Below are 22,440 nucleotides of genomic sequence, written 5' to 3' on the forward strand. Positions count from 1 at the left end.
ATACGACATCTTGCGCGCATTGGACAAACGGCGACCGATGGTTCTTCGCGCCGCCTCGGCGCGTCTTTCTCAACAGACATGAAGCCTTACATATGCTTGACAGCTTTTCTGGAGCTGAAAATACAACAGGATAGTTAGCGCACGTGCTGTCGTCTTTCTTGTCCGTGTCATTGCAGCACTATGACGTCAACTGGGGCAACGAACCAACTAGCCCAAAAATCTGTACTCTTGTACGTCGATCGAATTGTTTTCGGCTTTATAAGTCGACGTGGGCATGTCATATGTAGCAGCCGGCCCTGAAACCAATCTGACAGGGACTAAGAATAGAATTATTAATAAATTTCATGATACGGAGTGAAGAATCTTCCCAATTAATTTTACTACGTTTGTTGTAAGCACAGTGGGGCTAAAGTTCTCCAGTACATATCTTCCTTGTTCCTTAAGCATCAATATTACTTTGGCAAGCTTCCATTTCAGTGGAATCCAAGCATATTTAACTTAATAATTTACCAGGTCTAAAATAATAGTAGGCGATTCCTGTAACAATATTTTTAACATTGCACCTGTGACACCGTCAAGGGCAGGGGCTGTAGTCGGCAAGCATAGTGCAGCCTCATTTAGCTCAGATAGGGAAATTGGAGTAAAGCCATCCGAAGGATCTAATGTAGAAAGAATAGCCGGAAGCCAGGCCGTAAATCGCATTTCTAAGTCTTTGGCAGTCTCTTCTAGAAAGGCGCTCAATTCTTGCGGAGTCAAAACAATTGAGTTCAATGCTAAGGGCGTTGGTAGCACCTTCCTTGGACGATGAAATGCGAATAAAGCACGCCTATTTTTTGAATTTGAGAGATTATCGTAATGCGTAATATCATATTCATCTTCAGCGAGATTAACAGCAAGCGAAAACACACCAGCGTGAAACTGGTATTCTTTCCAATTTGCCGGGCACCGATTATGCAGAAGCATTTTCCAAGTGGCTTTTCTTTTTCTATAGTCCCGCGTACACTCATCATTCCACCAACGACAAGCGGTGCCTGTAGCCAAAGAGATGACAAATTCTGCTTGTTTCCAGGAACCCCCTAGACTTGAGCACATGGCTGAAGTGATTTCCTTATCACTGGCATTGACAAGTTTCAAAATGGCTGAACGCAAGGAAGTCTTAAATTTCTTATGGTACACAATTGTGCATGCCTGGTATTCTAAAGATGTTATTGGACAAATGATTTCGAATGACACCGGAAGATGATCACTGTTGGTTGCTGAGTCAACCGCTACCCAAGACGAAGCCTTGATGCCAGCGTTACAAAATGTTAATCTAACACTGAACGAAAGTGACCTCTAGGAAACGTAACTGGTCCTGTGTTGTGACATGAAAGGTGACTATCACTAGCCCACTCCCACAGTCGCTTACCACACAAATTTGTTTTTAGCCCCCACGACACGTGATGCAAATTAAAATTTCCTGCAAACAAAATTTATTTTCTACAGGCAGCCACAGCCCTAACAAATTGACGAGTACTTTGCACACCGGCGGGAAAATAAGCATTTATAATTGAAAATGGACGCTACCCTGGGAGACATAAATCTATTGCCAAAATTTCGCAGCCGGAATCCATAATTTAATAAGAAGTGTTTGCCTTCTGATAAATTTTACTGGAAGCAAGTATCAGTAGTCCTCCACCTTATGAGTGTCGATCTAATTGGAAAGACCGAAAACCTTTCGAATGAAAATTTTTGTCAGGCGAAAGCCAAGTTTCTTGAAGAATTATGACATCTGGATGAAGTTGAATAGATATGCAAGATGCATATTTTAAAGATGAGAATACAGAGCGACAGTTCTCCTGCAGTACTTTCAACTGTCCAATGGCGTTGATCGCACAGCAGCGGTAACTGCCGCCTTTAGAATACTTTCTTTAATCATAGGAGATGGTTCGCTCTTTTTTAATCTTGGTTTCATACTTTCAGAAATTGGGGACCCCATGCGCTTTGGAGCTCGAAAGTCAAGTTCCACATCTGTGACACTAACGGTGTCTGAATGAGAGGGCTCATCCTCGCCGTCTCTACCTCGTTGCTGGGCATTCGAGGTGTGGCGTTAGACACTGAGGACTACATGGGTGTCTTAGTGGTCTGCATTATTGGCGTCATCTGACTGGAAATGATTTGCGCTAAGCAACCAGATAGGCTGTATATTGTATCGTGCAGACTACGCATGCGTCGCACGTATCGGCCTGAACTGACTGACAGCACGAAGATTACGGCAACACGTGCCTGTGAATGCCGACGATTATATATACCCCGTGTGTTTCCTGAATATACGTTCTTTTCATTCTTGGATTCCGTCCAACGATGCATGGTGTCAGGAGTGGGGTCGCTGGATTAACGTAACCACTCAGAGCAATGGAGCTAGTCAAGCCATCGGAGCATCTGCAACTTTCCGGCTCATCCGACAATATCGCGAAGAATTGGAACCTGTTCATCCAGAAGTTCGAACTGTTCCTACACGCGACGGCATCTACGAAAGAATCAAGGTCAGAAGCTGTCAAGGCTGCACTGCTGCAGAGTGTTGCTGGCGACGATGCACTTGAGGTGTTTAACTCCAACTTTCTGGAGGCGGAACGCAAGGATGATTACACGACGGTCGTGCGGAAGTTTAAAGAGTACTGTGAAGAACAGCACAACGAAGTCTGCGAGAGGTACATTTTCCGGTCAAGAACACAGGATGAGGCAGAGCCTTTTGAGAATTTCCGGCGCGATATGGAATCCCAGTGGAAGTATGCAGTGACAATTGCCCCCAGTTCGCGTCTCACGAGTTTGCCACCTTTGCGTCCAAGCACGATTTCAAGCACGTGACATCTAGTCCTGGCTTTCCACAGTTCAATGTACTAGCGGAGAAAGGCGTCCAGATAGTAAAACGGATCATAAAAAGCGCAAGAAAATCACGACGGTTTCTCGCTGGGCCTGCACAGCTACCGATCTTACAGTAGCTCACCCGATCCCCGGGTGAGCTACTGCAAGGCAGGAGACTACGAACCAGGCTTCCAGACTTCATCTCGCAACCTAAAAATTTTGTGTCTAAGCATAGACAACTTGGCAACCACAAAAAGGACCTACCAGTACTCCGAAAACGGGATGTGGTGAGGATCCGAGATAAAGCATGGACCCGCAAAGCGCAGGTCGTGGGACCGGCAGCGCCGAGGTCCTATCACATTGTTACTGAAGATGACCAAGTACTTCGTCGGAATCGGAGACACCTGGTTCTAACGCGTGAGTCATTTCGACACGATGACCTCGACAGCGATGAGCCGGAAAGCGAGGACGACCAGCCGGTAACATCCCCAACTGGAGTGCACGCAAACCCGACTCAACTTACAACACCGATACCAAGACGGTTTAGGCAGATAACTCGTCAGCCAAGACGGCTGCAGTAGGACCACAATTTCAATCAAGTGCATTGTGTATCTCGGCTTTATACCGCTATTAAACAGAGAAAGGTGTATCGTGCAGGCAACGCATGCGTCGCACGTATTGGCCTGAACTGACTGACAGCACGAAGATGACGGCAACATGTGCCTGTGAATGCCGACGACTATACATACCCTGGGTGTTTCCTACGTCCAAACGATACAGATATCAATTTATCCATAGCTTTAGGCGTTGCTTTTTCCACAGCAGAGTCAATTGCTTTCGAGATATTAAGATCCATGCTTGCAGTTTTGCGCGCTGTAACACCTGTGTATGCGAAGGCCGTGTCCTTAATAACTGCGATTGCATCTTTTCGGGAGCAACGACGGCGGTCGATTATTTCAAGAGTTTGTATTTCTTGAGCGCGAGCTGAGCAGTTCGAATAGTCTGCTGGGTGTGTTCCCCCACAGAGGCAGAACTTTTGAGATTGTGCAGAGCATTCACTTGAAGGATGACCATCTCCATAGGTGCGGCAACGCAAGCTCGACTTACATTATCCTGCGCTGTGCCCGAATCTGCAACAATTCTGACATTGGATTGGACGTGACGCGAGTAGTACTACCCGGAACACAAGAGGCCACACATTTGTTTCTGACGGACATGATGCGCCCTCAAACTTTGAAATTACTGATTCCGTCGGAATCCTCTCGTTAATTACCAGTCGATTGCAACGGTAAATACCAATGACGCCTGCTGCGGAAAGCTTGTCCAGGCTTTCAGTTGGACTTATCGGGAGTATACGCCCCGTGCGAGACCCTTGGTGCACGCAAGGTGAGGCGAAATGGAAGCACTCACCGGGGTGGAAGCGAATGAAGTGCATTTCGGCGAAGTGTCACAGGTTGAGCCTCTGCGGGCGGTTCATCGCCTTTCTTCGGGGGCGCCGTTCTTCTTATCGCGCGCCTACATCAAGAATTTTACCATGAGGTGTGTTTATTTAAAGATTAATCGATGTCGAAAGGATGCCGCGCCGACACCGAGCCCCTCCCAAGACAAGGCCACTTCGTGCTCCTCTTCTTCCGTCCTTGCTGTCGCTATAGCGTAATAGTATGATTATTATATTATTAGGAACGGTATTAGTATTATCTCATTAGTGATCAACAGTCGTTGAACAAGGTATGTAGCTGGAGCCACACGATGGCTTCGACACGATTGCTTACCTTCGCCAGGGCAGCTATACTTATTGACACAAGCCCTTCATAAAACGAGCGACGTACCTGGTTCGACCCCTCATGATCACCTCTATCTTTAGTCTTCCCCTTAACCTCTACGTAATATTTCTTTATTAGTGCAACAATCATTGGGCCTGCCATCATGGTAGGTTTGAATGTGTAGCAGTACAGCAGTTTATCTTTTTTAAGTAGCAGCACCCAAAGCCGGCGGGTGCGCGGAAGCTAAGCCCAGTGGGGTTGAGAGATACGGACCATGCGCCGGTTCCTGAGAGTAAGAGCGAGGGTGACATGGTGTCGCAGCAATGCTATGTCCCTTCGCGCAACAGCTGGCGCGGTGTTCCCTTTTGCAGATGTTCACTCTCGCCCACTCTGCTCCGTCGAGGCGCATTGAAGGGGCAGATGCGGCGAGAAAAATGTGACAATTGCCTACTAAACCCTAAGTATTTTGCCACCAGACAGGCCATCGGTAGATGCGCATAAGCTGGGCAAGGCAAGTAAGCAGAACTATGCAAAAACGAAGTCACAGTCGAACCAAACAATTCTTACGCATTAGTAAACAATTATCAGAATTTGTGCAGCTACAGGAATTCTGATGTCAACCAATATTTAAGCTTTGTTTGGCTCGGCTGTGACTTCACTTTTGCGAAATTTTGCTGACTTGCTTTCTTTTTATAGTTCATACGCGCCTACCAATGGCTTTTCTAGTGGAAAAGAATGCTTTTAGGCTTCAGTAGACAAATACCACATTTTCTCGCCGCATCCAGCTCGTTCAGTGCAAGCGTACCAATTGAGCCGGAACGCCGGGGTCGAGCTCGTCTCGACGGAGCAGAGTGGTCGAAAAGGAACACCAGCTGCCACAGTATCGCGTGAGGCGTCGCGTGAGAGGAGAGCGCATCGCCGCGATCACCCTCGCTCTCGCATGCGCGTATTAGGCCGGCGGGGACCTCGTGATGCTCTTGCTGATCGACGTACAGGGTGCCTTCGACAGCCTCCCTCACGCAGTTGTCCAGCAGGGCCTGGACCTCCTCGGCATCTGCGGCAACCTGCGGGAGTTCCTCTCGTCGTTCCTGCACAACCGCACCCTCAGGGTACGTGTGGGTCAATCGAAGAGCACCCCCCTGTCCAGTCGCTGCAGGCGTGCCACAGGGGTCAGTGGTGAGCCCCTTCCTTTTCAACCTGGCCATGGCACGGTTGGCTGCTGCCCTGCCGATCGACCATCACTTCCCCTTGCAGTCCTCAATATACGCGGACGACATCGCCCTATGGGTGCGGGGACCACCGCAACACATCCGCAAGGCACGTGCGGCCCTACAGAGAGCCCTGAACACTGCGGCTGCCTACTTGTGCAATATCGGCCTTACCATCTCGGCCAGGAAGACCGAGGCCTTGCTACTGCACCCCAGAGCATCAGCCCACCGCTCAGCTGGCCGGCTGCGGTTGGAGCGCGTCTGGATCCCATGGAACAAGGCAGTCACCTACCTGGGGCTGCGCATTGACCATCGGCTGAACTGGCTGCCGGCTTCCAAGGCCCTGTGCACCCAGGCGCTTCGGGTCCGCAAGGCTATCTCACAGCTCCTTGCCCGTGGACAGGGCTGTACCACCAGGTGGGCCCTGCAGCTATTTGAAGCTGCAGTCACTTCACGGCTACTGTGTTCCCTCCCTCTTGTGGCGCTGCCCCCACCCCGCCTGCGGAAACTGGAGCTGCAGCATCGGTCAGCAATACCGCTCTTTCTTGGCGTTCGCCGAACATCACAATTGGCCGCCACTTAGGCTGAGGCAGGTGCCTTGCCCCTGTCATTACTCTTCCTAGAACAGGGGCTACGACACATTGATCGCCTACACCATGCCGCAGATGGTCAAGCACTCCTGACCCGCCTACGCTCCCGGCCAGCATCACACATGGGATGGCTGTGTGGCCTCTATAAGGAGGTCATAGGCGACACGCCTGCAAACGCTGTACAGCCACGCCCACCACATCGACCACCAATCCATATCTCGACGGAGTTGCCAGGTGTCTCGAAGAACCGTTCCCCAACATGTGCCCTACGGCAGACGGCAGCCTCTCTCCTCCAAGATAGACTTGGGGACCACCTTCACATCTTCGTCGATGGATCCGTGATACCGGAGACTGGCTCATCCACAGCAGCCTGCGTTGCACCGACCCTACGAAAGAGCAAGCTGTGCCGTCTCCCGGGGCACGCAAGTTCTACCGCAGCAGAGTTAGCAGGACTGCACCTTGCTGTGGACCTACTTGCAGAGGAGCTACCAGCAACCCCGGCAGCCATCTTCTGCGACTCCAAGGCGGCGATGTTCTGCCTGCAGAACCCTGACAGGGCTAGCCTTGGCGTAGCGCTGCTCTCTTCCAGACTGACGGCCCTTCAGGACGCAGGATGCTCAGTATCTCTGCATTGGCTAGCGGCACACGTGGCGATCCCGGGCAGTGAAGAGGCGGACACTCTTACAGAAAGTGCCCACCACTCAAGTGTCCCCCTCAGCCCTCCTGTAACGGCCGTAAACTTCTCGAGACACAGGCTGCGCCGGCACATCATCGCCTGCCACCCGGACAAACGGGTATCCCTGGGCCGGCTCCACGGCCTCTTCCACAGCACGGCCTCCTACGAAGGGATGCCTCGTTGGTACTCCGACTGCGAGTTGGCTGCTATTGGACGACAGCCCGCCGGCACCGCCTTCAGAAAGCCACCTCGCCAGCCTGTGCCTCCTGTGGTGAACCAGAAACTCTGGAGCATCTCCTGCTGGCCTGCCCTGCTCACCTGCAGCCCCGCGGTCGACTTCTGCAAGAGTTCTGCCGCCTGGGGCTCCCATTTTCACGACAGGAAGATATCCTCTTCCCCTGTCGTAATCAGCTACCAGCCTTCCTAAGTGTCGTCGAGTACCTCGACTCGTCGGGGCTCTCGGCTAGACTATAGGACATTTCTACAAAGACGGATGGCCTAACGGCCATCCCACCACCTCGGGCTTCCTGATCGGCCACTACTTCGCTTCCATCTCCCTCCTACCCTTTCTCCCTCCTAACATCTCTCTCTTTTAACTCCATCCCCTCCACCCTGCTAGCGCTGAGCCGTGCTCCCGCATGGGTTGCAGAAAATAGCGCTAGCCTTTTCTCCTTCCCAACAAGAACCACTTCTCTCTCTCTCCTCGCAAGTTCTCGCCTGCCTTCTGACTGCACCTCGTGAAGAATCAATGAAAACGCGCCAAGCGTCTCGATGTGCTCGCATGCCCGCGAGGTGCTCATAACTTCAAGGGCGCCCAGCAGCGTTGAATTGGACATTGGGCCCCCCCAAAATTCCAAATTGGCCCACCTTCAAATTTCAAGTTGGCCCAGCTGCTCATTTCACTTGTGCCAACCACAAGTTTCAAGTAGGCCCACCCCGATATTGTTGCTGCACCCCCAAATTTCAGCTGGGCTAACCTCAGCGCCAAACTTCAAGTTGAGCCACAATTAAATTTAACTTGGCCCGCATGCAAATTTCGAATGGGCCCACCCCCAATTTTAAGTCGCCCCATCCCAAGATTTCAAATTGGCCTATCCCCGAATTTAAGTTGGCCTACCCTCAAATTTCAATTTGGCCCAAACAATGCTGTGTGCCTTGTATACGCACAAATATGTGTAATTTGTAGACTTTAACTGTCACTTGTGTAAATGTAGATTATTCGAAGCTTTTAAGGGATAAGGAACAATTTAAAACAAGAAAATAAAATAAAAAAAGAGAGCGCCCATCAAGATACATAAGGTTCTTTGGAAAATGCATGGGGAAGCTTATAATAGGGGTGGGCTACGTGATATTTAGGGTTGACAAATTTGAAATTTGTGGCTGTGCCAACATGAAATGTCGGGTGGGTCAAGTTGAAGTTCGGGGCTGGGGGTTGCCCAGCTGAAATTCGTGGGTGGGCAAACTTACATTGATAGTGGGACAACTTTAATTTCAGGGTGGGTGTTCTTGAAATTTGGGTTGGCACAGCGGAAATGTCGGGTTGGGCAAACTTGAAATTTGGCGGTGAACATATTTAAGTTTGGGGGTGGGCCAACTTTAAATTTGGATGGGGGTCAACTTGAGATTTTGGGACGCCCAAAGTCTAATTGAACGTTGTTGAGCATCTTTCTAGGTATGAACACCTCGTGGGCAAGCGAGCATGTCGAGAGCCTTGGCGCGCCTTATCAAGAACACGCGCATAGCACAGGCTTGTGAGAGCGCCCGCGAGGGCGACATACCATCACGGGTGGTGGTGAAAACTTATTTATTTGCGACAAAATTGCTGCGGAGAGACTCCTAGTGGTCGGGGGTTCTCGTTTTCTGATGGGGAGTCCTCATTCCAGGGCTCTCGTTGCGGCTGCCGCTCTGCGGTTCCGGTCATTCTCACTCAGCTGATGTTCCCGGCTCTCGCTGGCCAGCAGCTCCTCCCATCGCTTCGCTGTAGGGTGTAGTATGTGGAGTACGGCAGTTATGGCCTGACATGCCCACGTGATATGGTATAGGGTTTCTTTAGCTGAGCACCATAGGTATATCATCGCAGCGATGCACTCTCCCCTGACGCAACGCTTTACGCGCTACTGCGGCAGGTTGTGTTCCCTTTCGAGCGCTCTGCTCCGTCGAGTCGTGCTCGCGCCCGGCGTTCTGGCTCAACTGGTACAATTCCATTGAAGAGGTCGGATGCAGCGAGAAAATATGACAGTTGCCCACTAAAGCCTAAGCATTGTCTGCAACCAGATAGGCCATGGGTAGACGCGCATGAGCTAGGAAAAGCATGTAAGGAAAACTAAGCAGAAACGAAGTCACGGCCGAGCGAAACAGTATTATGCACTAGTAGACAATTCTAAGAATTTCTGACAATTGTCTGTTAATCTGTGAGCATTCATTAACTCAGATGTAGTTCATCCAACCCCTAATTTAACGATGCCCCACTCACAAATTTAAGTTGGCCCAACTAAACTATAAGGTTTCTCATCCATTTCCTAAGGAGCTCTATGTATCTGAAAGGACATCACTTTTTTAATTTACTTTTTGTTGCTTTAAATTGTTTTTTCTCGTTTAAAAGCAACCAGCCCTCTACATTTACACTATCATAACTATTAAATCTCCTGATGTGTTATCCATTCGACTACTTATTAACCAGTGAGCCACGTAGGCAAGAAAATGGTAAACACACCCTCGTGGTAAAGCTTCGCGGTATTTTATGTGCGCTGTGCTTGGAAGGGTGTACATTTGCACAACCTTATTTGTATGATCTGATAGGTTATTGACAAAAGAACAAAGCTTTAAAAGGTACAGAACCATAAAAACTCAATCTCTGTATGCTATGCAATATTAGGGAGGAGAGCAATGGGCAAAGATTGAGTCACCTCTGGTGATTCCTCCAGGGCGCCTGCGCTGCTGCCGAGGACTTTGTCTGCATCACTCCGTAGTTGCATGTTTTAAAATATTTGCTGAACCAATGGTGCGTGGCGTGCCATTGCTTCTAGCTTATTTGTATCACCTCAATTTCTTAAACTCCAATAAACAGGTTCTCTTTGTTTCAGAATACTCGTCATGAGCGATGGGAAGGCCTTGGAGTTTGCATCCGTGCAAGATCTTCTTGAAGACCACAGTTCTACGTTTTTCAACATGGCTAAAAGTGCAGCCATATCTCAAGGCGACAAGAACCAAGATGCAGAAGAAGAATGTGCACCAAGAGAATACACTAAGCTCTGATTTTCATGTTTCTATTTGTGACTAAAGAAAATAGCTACAGGTGATGATTACTTTCTTCGACGCACACGTGACGCAACATACTGCGAGACCTTCAATTAAAAGAGCGGACGAAGTTATTGGTGTTGGGCCACTGCGTCCAGACTAAAGTGGACATTGTAGGCATAGGATAGGATAGGGATAACTTTAATAAAGTGCCGGCAAACGACGGCAAACCAGGATGAACTTTTCTTCAACTGCGAGGCATTTCTTTCCTGGTACCCGTATGGGTTTCCTTTGTAGCAATTGCTACGATTGGATGGATGTCGCATTTTCCCTTAATTAACTTCTCTCCACCTTGTGGGCTTCCGCAGAACTATTTCGCCAAACTCTTGCCTTTGCTTCGAGTGGTTGACAAATTCGACTTCGCTCTGCCATCTGCTAGCCGCCTGGTTAGCTCACGTGGTAGAGTGGCTGCCCCGGAAGCGTTTTTAGAATTGCTTGTAGGTACAGCGGGGCGTGGCACCTTTGACGGAGCTCGACGTTTCTGCGCAGGCGCGAGTAAGAGCGAGCGCGAGAGAGAAAATCTGGGGGCTTTTGCTCCTTGAACATATGACTCAGCCTAGGCACTACAGAGGAGGTTTCTTAGAGTGCGTTGTATTTGTTTGTCCCCTAGACATGTCGGCATTGCGGAGTGCGGTCGAGTTGGTTTATACGCTTCACCGCTGGGTGCCCGCGCGGTGAGGCAGTGGGCGCGGACGCCGTTTGGTGATCGCTATGTCTGAAGGGACAATGTTCTGACTGGTGTTGTATAAGTCGCGAATCGCTTTTTTGGTCGCGACGATAGATCGGATTTTTTACAAGTACTGCTCCAAGAGGGCACATGTAACCGGCAAACAGAGGCCGCAGGAGAGCACGTGAGGTTATGTTAATGTAGGCGGCGTAGGATTTTCGGGGCACCCAAATGGTAGCGGGGGGATCGAAGCTGGAAGCAGGGCAGCCCGTGGATTGGGGCCGCAGGGGCCGAAGCGTGTCAGGGAGTGTTCGCATAAAAAGTTAGCTGGCCGCGACAGCGGACAGCAGATCTTATACTCCCCTGGCACGCACAGACCTCTGCGAGCCCCAAAACACGGACCAGTCCGGCTTCTAGCTTTGATGTCCCCATTGCCGCTTTGGTGTCCTGGAGGCGCCGCCAATAATGCTAAATAATGACACGTTGTTTTCATTAGTAAAAACATGATCGAATAAATATGATTGCGTCGAGCCGCCAACTTGCGATGCTAAGTTCCGCACTACCGCGCCCCGCGACTTCTGCCGGCACGCCTAAGGACAAGCGCATACAACTCGCGCCAAGAAACACTTCCGTAGTACCTAGGCTGAGTCGCATTTTCAAGGAGCAGAACTCCCCACATTTCCTCTCTCGCACCCGCTCTTCCTCGCGCATGCGCGCAAACGTCCGTCGTCTCCGCAAGTGCCGCGCCCCACTGTACCTACAAGCAGTTGGAAATACGCGCCCCGGAAAGGCGCTGGTCCTGGGTTTGAGTCCTGCACAAGGACGAATTTTTATTCAACTGCGAGGCTTTTATTTCGAGGAAACCGTATAGGTTTTAGCAATTTCTACGATTAGGTGGATGTCGCAATTTCCCTTAATATATAAGGTATGCACAACACAATTCAAAGATGTTACAACCTTTCTTTCATTCACTTTTTCATTGTCATACATCCAATGAACATGTATTAAGGTAATACAAGAAGTGCAGGTTTTTACGAATAGTGCAAGGATTTCATTGAATCCTTTAAGACGGTCACTGAGCACGTGCTGGCGGCGAGTTGGTTATGCATGATTACAACGAAGGTGCCAAATAAAATTGCTATCCACCTTCTCGGTCGACATAAAAGACTTGTATTACTCGATACCACAAAATGAATGGATGGAATGCGTCACTGACTGTATCGATAAATTTGGAGCAGTTGCTTTCCAGAACGCCTCTGGCATAGCAGTAGGTTCCTTTTTGGAGCTGCTGTCCGTGTACCTGAAATCCTCGCACATAAAATGGAATGACATCTTTCTCCAGAAAGAGGATCTGTGTATAGGTTCGTGTATAGCCCCTGTTTTCAGCGATATCTTTTTAGCTTCAAAAGACAACCTGCTAAAGCAGTGCTTATCGGGAACAAATGTGATGCAGATCTTTAGATTTATGGATGATTTTTTAGTGTTCTTAGTTTGTGACAGTCCAGAATTGGAGACCCAGTCATCATTAGTATTGTCAGAGTTTCAAACAGCCTTGCACCCTCTAATCCTGACTCACGAGCTTCCGGCCGATAACTTTAAGATTTTTAGATGTGGAGATCACTTTCTCATCGTCTCTCGTGTGCTGGCAGTTCAAGCCAAGGGCTAGCAAACCCATCCTCTCCTGCCATTCTGCTCACCCAAAAGTAGTAAAAAGATGCATCATTCAATCATGTCTAACCAACGCAATTAACAAATCATGTGTACATCAGCTGCAAAGCAGTTTTCATTGTCAGGTCAGCCGCCTCAAAGAGGCAAGTTATCCTATCATTTCTCTCCTATCATATCAAATTATCCTATGTGATCATATCTATTACGGAAAAAAATGCTCAGGCAGCTCAAGGAACCTAACGTTGTAAACCAGGATCGAGCAGGCCCTTCTGAAAAAAGGTGTGCTATCATTCTATATGTTCACGGCATATCTCACAATCCGGAAAAAAGTAGGCAAACGAGCTGGTGTTCGGGTTTTATTTTCCGCTCCAAAACGTCTTGGTTCGATGTGTGCCAAGCTGAACGCAGAACAACGGGAAACTAAATAGGTGTGCGCAAAAAAACACAGGCAGAAGCATGTTGGATGTGTAAAGAAAGTAGTTTATCGGTTCCCTTGTCGTGTGGTTCATCATATGTAGGCCAAACGGGCAGATGTCTGAATGACAAATTGCATGAGCATCGATGTAAGGTGGAAAACCAGCTCTCCGATCACATAAGTGCGCATTGTAAGGCTCCCAAGGGCATTCCAGATTTTGATAGAACCTGTGTTTTGAACAGAGCTGATGATCAACTGACAAGGGAATATTGGAAGCGTTTGAGATCAAGAAGCGTGGTGTTGATTCTATCAGTGAAGCCTCTGTTTCCCTTTCAAAAAGGAACTGGCGTATCTTGGGAGCGGCACTAAGAATTTGTTCTGTATTGTGGTTTCCTTGTGCGATGCAGATGACGGCCCTGTTCCTTTTTGTTGTTTTGATCCTTGACAGCAGCTATTTATTCCTGTGTCAAGAAATAAAACGCTCTGTTGTTAGTAAAAAAGCGCCTACGTTGTTGTCTCGTGTCTCCTTTCTTCGTCCGTTGTTTTATTTGGCGCCTTCGTTGTAATCTTTAAGACGGTTCGGTGGTTTGGGCACAGTCACAAACATCTGCATTTATGCATTTTTGACGATGACAATGAGCATTTCGGCTTGCGCTATGATGGCACCAGTGCGAGCTCACGATGTGTCATTGTTGCGCCTTCCATGTTCCACAATCATTTCAATTTTGTTGCTGTCGTTTGTTTCGAGCATACCAAGGAAAGTTGCAGTTTCGCACAAAAAGCGAAGCACCGATTGCGATAGCAAATTCGTGGACAGCTATACAGAGTAAGAATAGTAGTTTTACTGGCCGTGTAAACTTGGTAACATTCGATTACTAACTAAATTAACAATCACGATGTCAACGCGCAGTGGCTTAGATGAGCGCATCACAATCGATGACCGCGGACACTCGCTATCAAAACGCTGGCGTGAGCAAGCGCGGCATCAGCAGTTACCGTCGGGGTGTCTATCGCTCCGTGCTGTCTGTAAGCGAGTAAACCACACACGCTACGAGCAGTCGGCCCACTCAGTCTCTGCCCCCAAAAGCAGGTCGCTTTCAAGATAAAGCCCGCGCGACCACGCGTTACTGCCGAAGTACAATACCCCCTGCCTCCTCTCCCCCCGGAGTTCCGTGTGTGCAACGGAAGACCGGCGCGCTTCTTCCTCACTTTCGTATCTTGAGCGCGCCAGACTGAGCTGCGATCGTAGGTTCTCTTTGTGCACACGCGCGAAATGCGCAGTTGCTCCTGTAGTACAACGCCGACCCCCTCCCTCCTTCCCATCCCGACACGACCTTTCACCGGCCAAATTAAGCCACGATCGTCGGCTCCTCTCATGCGCTTTCACTCGCACATACAGAATACAGCGCGCGGCGACGGTGTTGTCAAACTTCGACTTTGTACGCAATATTACGGTAACGTCGACGTCAACTCCGACTGCAATAATGCGCTTGGAGTGTCTCTATAATTGCCAACAAGAAGCATTCGGCGTCTTCCATAACAATGAAGAGGTTGCAGCCAGACGCGAGTGCAGCGGTTGAGCCACTTATTGTCGCGATGCAGTTATCATTCTGAAATCTTCGCGATACCAAAAACCTACAGAAATTTTGATAATGCCTACTAAAGCGGAAGCATTGTTTGGTTCGGCAGTGACTTCATTCTTGCCTACTTTTGCTTAATTGTTTTTTCTTGTTTATGCACGTCTACCAATGGCCTTTCTGCTGGCAACGAATGCTTAGGCTTTAGCAGACAAATGCCAGATTTTCTTGCCGTGTCGAGCCCCTTCAATGCAATTGTACCAATTGAGCCGGGACGCCAGGCATGAACGCGGCTTGATGAAGCAGAGCGACCGAAAGGGAACACCAGCTGCCGCAGTACCACGTGAGGCCCCGCGTGAGGGGTCAGTGCATCGCCGCGTTGCCATGTCACCCTCGCTGTCGCTTTGGCAAGCACTATGCGCGCATATTTTGCCTCCGTAAGTTATCGCCTGGCTTCTGACTGCGCCTCGGTGTGGCCCAATGAAAACGCGCTAAGCATGTCAACATGCTCGCTTGTCCGCGAGGTGTTAACTCGAAGGACGCTCCACAGCATCCAACCGGACATGGGGCCACCCAAAAATATAAACTTTACCCACCCCCTAATGTAACTTGGCCGACTCCCAAATGGCAGTTGGGCCACCCCCAGATGTTAGGTGGACCACTCCTGCCCCCAAACTTGAAGTTTGGGGGCCGAATGCAAATTTCAAGCTGGCCTACCCCATATTTAGGTTCGCCTATCCCCAAATTTCAACTTGACCTGCCCCCAAGTTTAAGCTAGCCACCCACAAGTTTCAACTTGGCCCACACCAGATTTTAAGTTGGCCACGTCTAAATTTATGTTTACCTACCCCTAAGTTTCACGTCGGCCCACCCTAAATTTTAGTTGGCCCAACTCCGAATTTCAAGTGGGCCCGCCCCAAAAATTACTTTGGAAGTTAGCGTCATTACTTGGGCCTGCGAATTTCAACTGCTGGCACGCCATCGAGCTCCTCAGTGGCCACGGGACCAGCGTTGTGCTTAACCACCGGCTCGTTCTCTTTTTTTTTTTCAATTCAGGTGCGTTCGCAGTTTTTGTTATACAATAAAAATCGGAATAACTCTGCCTGATTGTCTTCCTGTGCCCACGATCATTGCGCGAGTCATTGTGCCAGCGCTACCCAATGGCTAACTTATTGTTTGTGCCAGTGACATTCAATCTGACCCCGAACCAACAAACGCACTGTCGCTTTATCACACCTAGATAATTTACCCGGTAATCCCGCAGCCCAATTGAAGACAGTGTTCAAGCTGCTTAAACACGTACACATTTTTTCACTACAATTTTCTGAGTGTCGATCAGAGCTTGTATCGGGCGTGAAAACTATTGAAAACGCAGACGAAGTTGTACAGAGTGAGCTAACAGGTATCCCGAAAATGCTGGACGATCTAGAAGAAAAATAAAAACCCCTTTACCTGTTGCGACACTAATCTGAAACGCATGCAATACATTTTAGAAAGTCTAACTGTTCAGAAGATATGCTTTTTATCACGTCTTCATGATCTGCGAGGCAAATCTTATCGCGATCATTTATTTCATGGCCTAACTGGCTGGAAGAGAACCTGGCAGGAGACCGAAAAGGAACCAGCCGCAGCTCTACAGCCTGCTCTTGTCATTTTTCCCAGCAATTCAGTTCAGCAAGCTCATGTGCTCGGCACGTTCCAATGTAACAATTTTCGCCCTATAATTGCCAAATTTACTCAGTGCAAAGCGAAATAAAAAGTACTTTCGTCACACGCACGCAGTTTGCACCTATCGACATTACACGTACTCAGCATTTTTCCCCCGCAACTCGACTAGCCCGTAAAAAGCTAATTGAGTATTCTAAATCTCAACCAGACTCATCAAATTTTCGACTCAGCTACAGGAAAGTGCTAATAAGTAACAAGTGCTACATGTAGGATTCCAACTCGCATATATACAAGAAGTGCGAGGACGCAGCGTTCGCTTAACCACGCTGCAGCTGCTTCACAACTCGTTTTCAATTAGGAACGCGTGAGGGGCAGTTGGCAAAGTCAAATCAGTGTCTTTTATACTAGCATCAGAAGTGTTCTTAAAAACCGTGGCTCGTTATGATCCGCAATCGGCAGATGTCAAGCCAATACATTAATTAGCACTAACTGAAACATGGCTTTCGAATGATATTCAAATCTCTGATCTTTTGATTATAGCGAGCAAGTCAGAGTATATCGATGTGATGAAACAGAGCGTCATGGTGGAAGCGCACTTCTTGCCATTTCGAAACTCGTCCCTATGTCCATTTACATCAGGACCAATAACGAAATAGTGTGGACTACAGTAACCATCAACCATTAAAAGATAATTTTAAGTGTTTGCTATTGTCCATTATCATCCACGTCCGCATTTGCTAATGATTTGCGTGATGTTATTAGTTCCATTACCAAAATGCACCTCTACTCTCATTTAGTGACTTCAATTTTTCTAACGTAGTTTGGATTGTGGGGATGCGTGATTCTCACGCGCCTCCTGATATCTTGTTTTCCCGCATAGTTCCCGTCTCCTGTAATCCGGCCTCGCCGCGTGGCCTGCGTGATGCTCGCGGCGGTCGGTGTGGTTGATGCGCAGTGTGAGAGATGTGGCGAGCGTTGCGCTGCTAATGCCGCCTCGCGGCGGGGTTTCTTGGGTGCGGGAAGACAAGGCGCTTCCTCTTTGGTTCGGGACGGCAAGCAGCGCGGACGTGCCGTGCGTGCGCCGATCCATGCTTCTGCGAGACCGTCTCGTGAGGCCTCGTGCGAAAGAGTCACCGTTCGCGTGACCGTACTCGCGAATGACCAGGCGTTGGGATCCAGCAAGAGGCGAACATATTCGCTCGCTATCCGGTCGCGGTGAGTCGGACTTCCGCGATTTGTCGCGCGCCCATCGGCATGTTTTGTGGATAGCAACTCGGCTAGCAGGCATTGATCTATGAAAGGTGCAATAAATGCCCTTGTGATTTTTGCACTACTGTGTTGTCGTTCCTTTGTCCCAAGAGCATGGGTGTGAGAACCCCACAGGATCTACGGCCAAGCTAATCTATTTTCATGTTCTCATGCTTCAAAAGATTTATTGAGCATCTGTACTATGTTCTGAATAACTCAGTTAGCAACTCAAGCCTCAATAATAACATCATAATCCGTCAGCATCGTTCATTCCGTTTTAACCAATCCTAAGGACTCTCCCTGTGGCTCATTACTTGGTATTAGTAACCCTTTATTACTAAGTATTCACCTGAATAATCTGCTTCTGAAACTTGCAAAAACCAAAAAAATACTTAGGGTACCATAAAGCTGAATTTGAAGGAATAATAATGAGTTGAGGGAACATATAATGTATTTCTGAGGGATTTTCAAATTGGAAAATGTTTTCGACAGAGGTAGATCATAGAACCAACAAATACATTCTAACCTGTACTATTACTGGTGACTTGCGCGTGCCTTACAATATCATTTATAGCTACTATCCAATAAAAAAAGTGCCTTTATCGTTCCGGGAAGCAATCATTCAGTGACTAATTCTAGAAAGCCTACACATTAAAGTTTGACGCCTTTGTAGCCGCAGTCAAATACTCTAAAAAAACGTTCTTATCAACCACATTACCTTCTATGCTGATAACTAATGCAAGAAAATTATGGCACGTGATACATCCGCTTTCCGGTGATGCTATCGCTGCCGTGTGCGTAAGCACACCATAACACACGACAATGGGAGGCAGCGCCGTCCAACTCCGACTCGACGGACCAGCTCAATCTGGTCAGCCGAGCGAGGAGCGCAGCTAAGGCCGCTGGACTCCTGGACTGAGGGGACTGTACAGACAGCGGAAGTGCTACCTACGCTCGTGTGCTCTTTTCCATAAGGTTTAGACACACACACACACTCCCTCTGTCGCTCTTAGCAATTGCTCTGATAACCCTGTTTCAAAAATCGTATGTCCAACTCACCTGAATGTAATTTTTGAAACTTTCTCCTGCACTACCTATATTGAACTATCTGTCATAGATAACTATTCTCTTTTAACTAGTCCTCCAGTCACTGTTGAAGTTCCCGGCCTAATTCAGCTAATAGATTCATTCAAGACGCTTTCCTCACCCTGGCTGAATTTCTTAAAGACACCGGCTCCTATAGTTCCAATATATTAGCTACAATTTTTCAGCAATCGGTGAACAGATCTACTGCTTCCTCTGAATGGAAAGCATAAACATTTCTTTTGTACAAATCTGGCAGCAAGACGTCAGCCACACAGTATTGTTCAATATCATTTGTGCACCTTCTATTAATTACTAGTACACATTATTATTACTATCCTTGCAGACTTTGTGCACCCACCCTCATATTTTTACGCCATCGCAGTACGGTTTACGCAAATCACTGTCATGTAAATTTCAAATATTAACACTTAATCAGAAACTACATCAGATGCTTGGCCATTCTTATCTTGCCGATTACATGTTTCTTTATATTTTGTCATAAGCTTTCGACAAAGTCTGCCATGATATTTTATTGCGATAGCAATTGGTATGGTCACTCTAGGCGCACCTTTGCCGTCCCCGTCGCTGTGAGGTTCCCTCTAAAGTCTACGGGTGATAAAATCGTTGCCGGGAGCTGTATGCTGCATGTGCGAGTGAAAGCGTGCAAAGGTGAGCTGGTGACCGTGGCTCGATGTCGCGCACGCAACGGCGGAAAACAGGGAGGAAGCGCACCGCCCACCGTCGCGCGCAAGGCTTCCGGGGCAGGGAGGGGGGCGCGTTCTACTCCGGGAGACCCAGGCCGTCGCGCTCGCCAAGTCGGGCCGGAGTATCTTGAAAGCCATCTGCGATGGGGACAGAGTCCGCGCTACGCTGTGTTTTCAAGGCGCAGTTCGCTTTGGGTGCAAGCGGCTTTACGAAGGTCAAATCACTCGCTGATTCTGCCGCCTTTCCTCACTGCAGCGTTTTGACAGCGAGTTTCCGTGGTCATCGAGTGATATGTGTTCATGTTGGCTTGCGCATTCAAGTGTGCGATTCTTTTTGTTGTAGTTACTGTGCTAAGGGAAGCATTGTGATTTTTATGACGTGGCTATGGGCTGCATCATTTTCATGCACTGTTTATATATACATCTTTTTATATTATTTGTTGCATTGTTATTACGTTGTCAACTGTATTACCCCTCCTGCATGGGCCAGTATGTTAGCCCATAGTATGAATAAATAAATAAATAATTTAGTTATACTCGCGGACAACTTTCTGTGCCTATGAAGGAAAACCTACGGAGGCAAAGCACGCACAAGTGAAAGCGCTTCTGCAAAGATTCACGCGTTTTGCTCCATGGCTGGGGGAACATCTTATTAGCAACACTTAAATGAGACACAACATACCACTGAGTGTAAAGGTTTACTTATTTTGCGGCTTTTCCCTTCCGCGTCTGAGGAAACGCGAAACTGTCGAACGTGGACGCAACGTCGATTCAGTGTCTGCTACGGGCAACCAAAAGTACTGTCAAATGCTGCCGGACTACTTGACGCGTTTAGTCTTTGTGCCTCATAATCAGAAAGTGGTTTTGGCACGTACAACCCCATAATTTTTTTTTACTTGGCGCGGGAAGACATGCGCAGCAGCCAAGCGCCCGTAGCTTTCCCTTCATAACCACAGAATTTTGTCAGCGAGTATAGTGAGCCAATGTTTACAAGTTTATATGGCCGATAAAACTACTGTCCTTACTTCGTATAGCTGTCCACTAATTTGCTATGGAAATCGATGCGTCGCCTTTCGGGCGAAACTGCGACTTTTTATTGCAACCTCTGAAGTGGATCGAGTCACTTCTAGTTAATTGTACCCCGTTCGTAACAGCTAACGCTCATAACTCACCCCAAAGCAACTTGCAGTTCAGAGTGCCACACGGCTCCGTCCTGGGTCCTCTATTCGTTATCTATATTCAGGACTAATTTTGAGCAGTACCATCAGACATACACTTATTTGTACATGACAGTATAATCGTCAGAGAAATAACTAACGAAGATGACATCACCCTGCTTCAGACCGACCCTAATATTGTCAGCAAGTAGTCCCAGTCGTGGCGAATAGAACTTATTAACAAGAGTAAAATTATTAGAGTATATCAACCTTCCAACCTGTGTACAACCTCAGTAACCTTGCTTTAGAAAGCAACGTTGTTCAAGCAACACAGTTCATATGAGAACTTAGGCGCGCATATATAATCGAAATTAACGTGTGATCATCATGTTGAATATATAATTAGCATAGGCAACTGCTTGCTGGGACACTGGTGCCATAATTTTTGTCGTGCTCTATCGCCTCTAATATTGTCACTTTATAGAAACCTATTACGGTCAAAGTTATAATATGCTGCCGCTATATGGGATCCCTTTCACAAAAACCTAATACATTTCCTAAAATTAATCCAAGGTAGCTCAACTGGTTTTCGTCTTTGGAACTACAACCGTGCTGAGAGCCTGTCTTCAATGAAATCAAATCGGAGTTTTTTTTAGTCGTTGGGAAAACGTCGATGTATTTCCCGCGTATCAATTTTCATAATCTATATCACCACCCTAATCTATATCTGAATTTCATAGCGCAACCATATTACTTATCTCACCGCTGTGAACATAAACATAAAGCTAGAACCTGTGTATATGCGCACGTTTCTTCTACTCACTTTCGCCAATTACGTAGAAAGAATGGAATGAAATTCCCGCTGATACTGTTTCCTTGAATATCAACCAAAAATTTTTGAAAATCACTAGATAATATTGTATAATAGCAAGCATTCCTTTCCACTGATCCTGGTTCGTTTATTATGACAACAATTATATGGGTACTCCAGGCTCATTTCCGCCGTCGCCGTGATGTTTCGTTTCAAGTACAAGTGCTATAACACCGTGGCCGCGCGCCGTATGCTGTAGGTGCGAGTGAGCCCAAGGTGGTGGCTCCATCTCCCGCGCGCAAGGCAGGAAGGCTGGGAGTAGAGGTGCACGCCGAGACGTCGGCGCGCCTCCAACGCTGCCGCCGATGTTTCCTGTCGGCGAAATCGGAGCACCATTTATATAGGAATAATGCTTTCTTTTTTAAGTCAATGCGGCTTCATTTGAGATTTTGTTTTGTCTTGTTTAATTCTTTTGCCAGTCTCAAGCATAGAATCATGTCAAGCAGGGGACTGCAGAAAGACTCCAGGAAACAGACTGCAGCGGTGGCGTAGAGGTAGAACACCCTCCTCGCGTGCAAGAGGTCTGTGTTCGAATCCCGGTGCCACGCAATTTTCCACCGGATTAAAAAAATCCGCGCGTTGATAAAATTGCATAAACAGGCCTGGAGTGTGGCCTAATCCCGGTGACCAGAACCGGTAACGCAATCCCTTACCAGAGCAGGATTGGCCCCCCTGGTGCAGTACTTGGTCACAACCTCCTATATGAACACAACAATCAAACCCCAGCCCTTAGTCCCCAGCAGCTACGAAGCAACTGACCACGGCGGCGGTCAGACGTGCGACGCAGCAGAGTGTGCTAAAGATCCCTGGCTCCGGACAGGCCGTCATTGGAATATGAACCTGACAACGTTTAACGTTAGAACGTTATCAATGAGGCGAGTCTAGCAGTGCTATTGGAGGAATTAGCGGGCAGTAAATGGGATATAATAGGGCTCAGTGAAGTTAGGAGGCCAAAAGAAGCATATACAGTGCTAAAAGGCGGGCACGTCCTGTGCTACCGG

The 22,440-nt window shown here is 48.0% G+C and overlaps 1 protein-coding gene across 1 annotated transcript in view; it reads left to right on the forward strand.

The window, feature by feature from the left end:
• Positions 1-10,544, forward strand: part of LOC142558263 (ATP-binding cassette sub-family C member 3-like) — a 150,533-nt gene extending 139,989 nt beyond the window's left edge. The window contains exon 9 of the mRNA XM_075670420.1: positions 10,165-10,544. Coding sequence (XP_075526535.1) covers positions 10,165-10,336 — 172 coding nt within the window. The 3' untranslated portion in view covers positions 10,337-10,544. The remainder of the gene's footprint in view (positions 1-10,164) is intronic.
• Positions 10,545-22,440: the final 11,896 nt, after the last annotated feature.

The sequence above is a fragment of the Dermacentor variabilis genome, chromosome 9 (assembly GCF_050947875.1).
Source record: "Dermacentor variabilis isolate Ectoservices chromosome 9, ASM5094787v1, whole genome shotgun sequence".
In the NCBI taxonomy this organism is placed as follows: Eukaryota; Metazoa; Arthropoda; class Arachnida; order Ixodida; family Ixodidae; genus Dermacentor; species Dermacentor variabilis.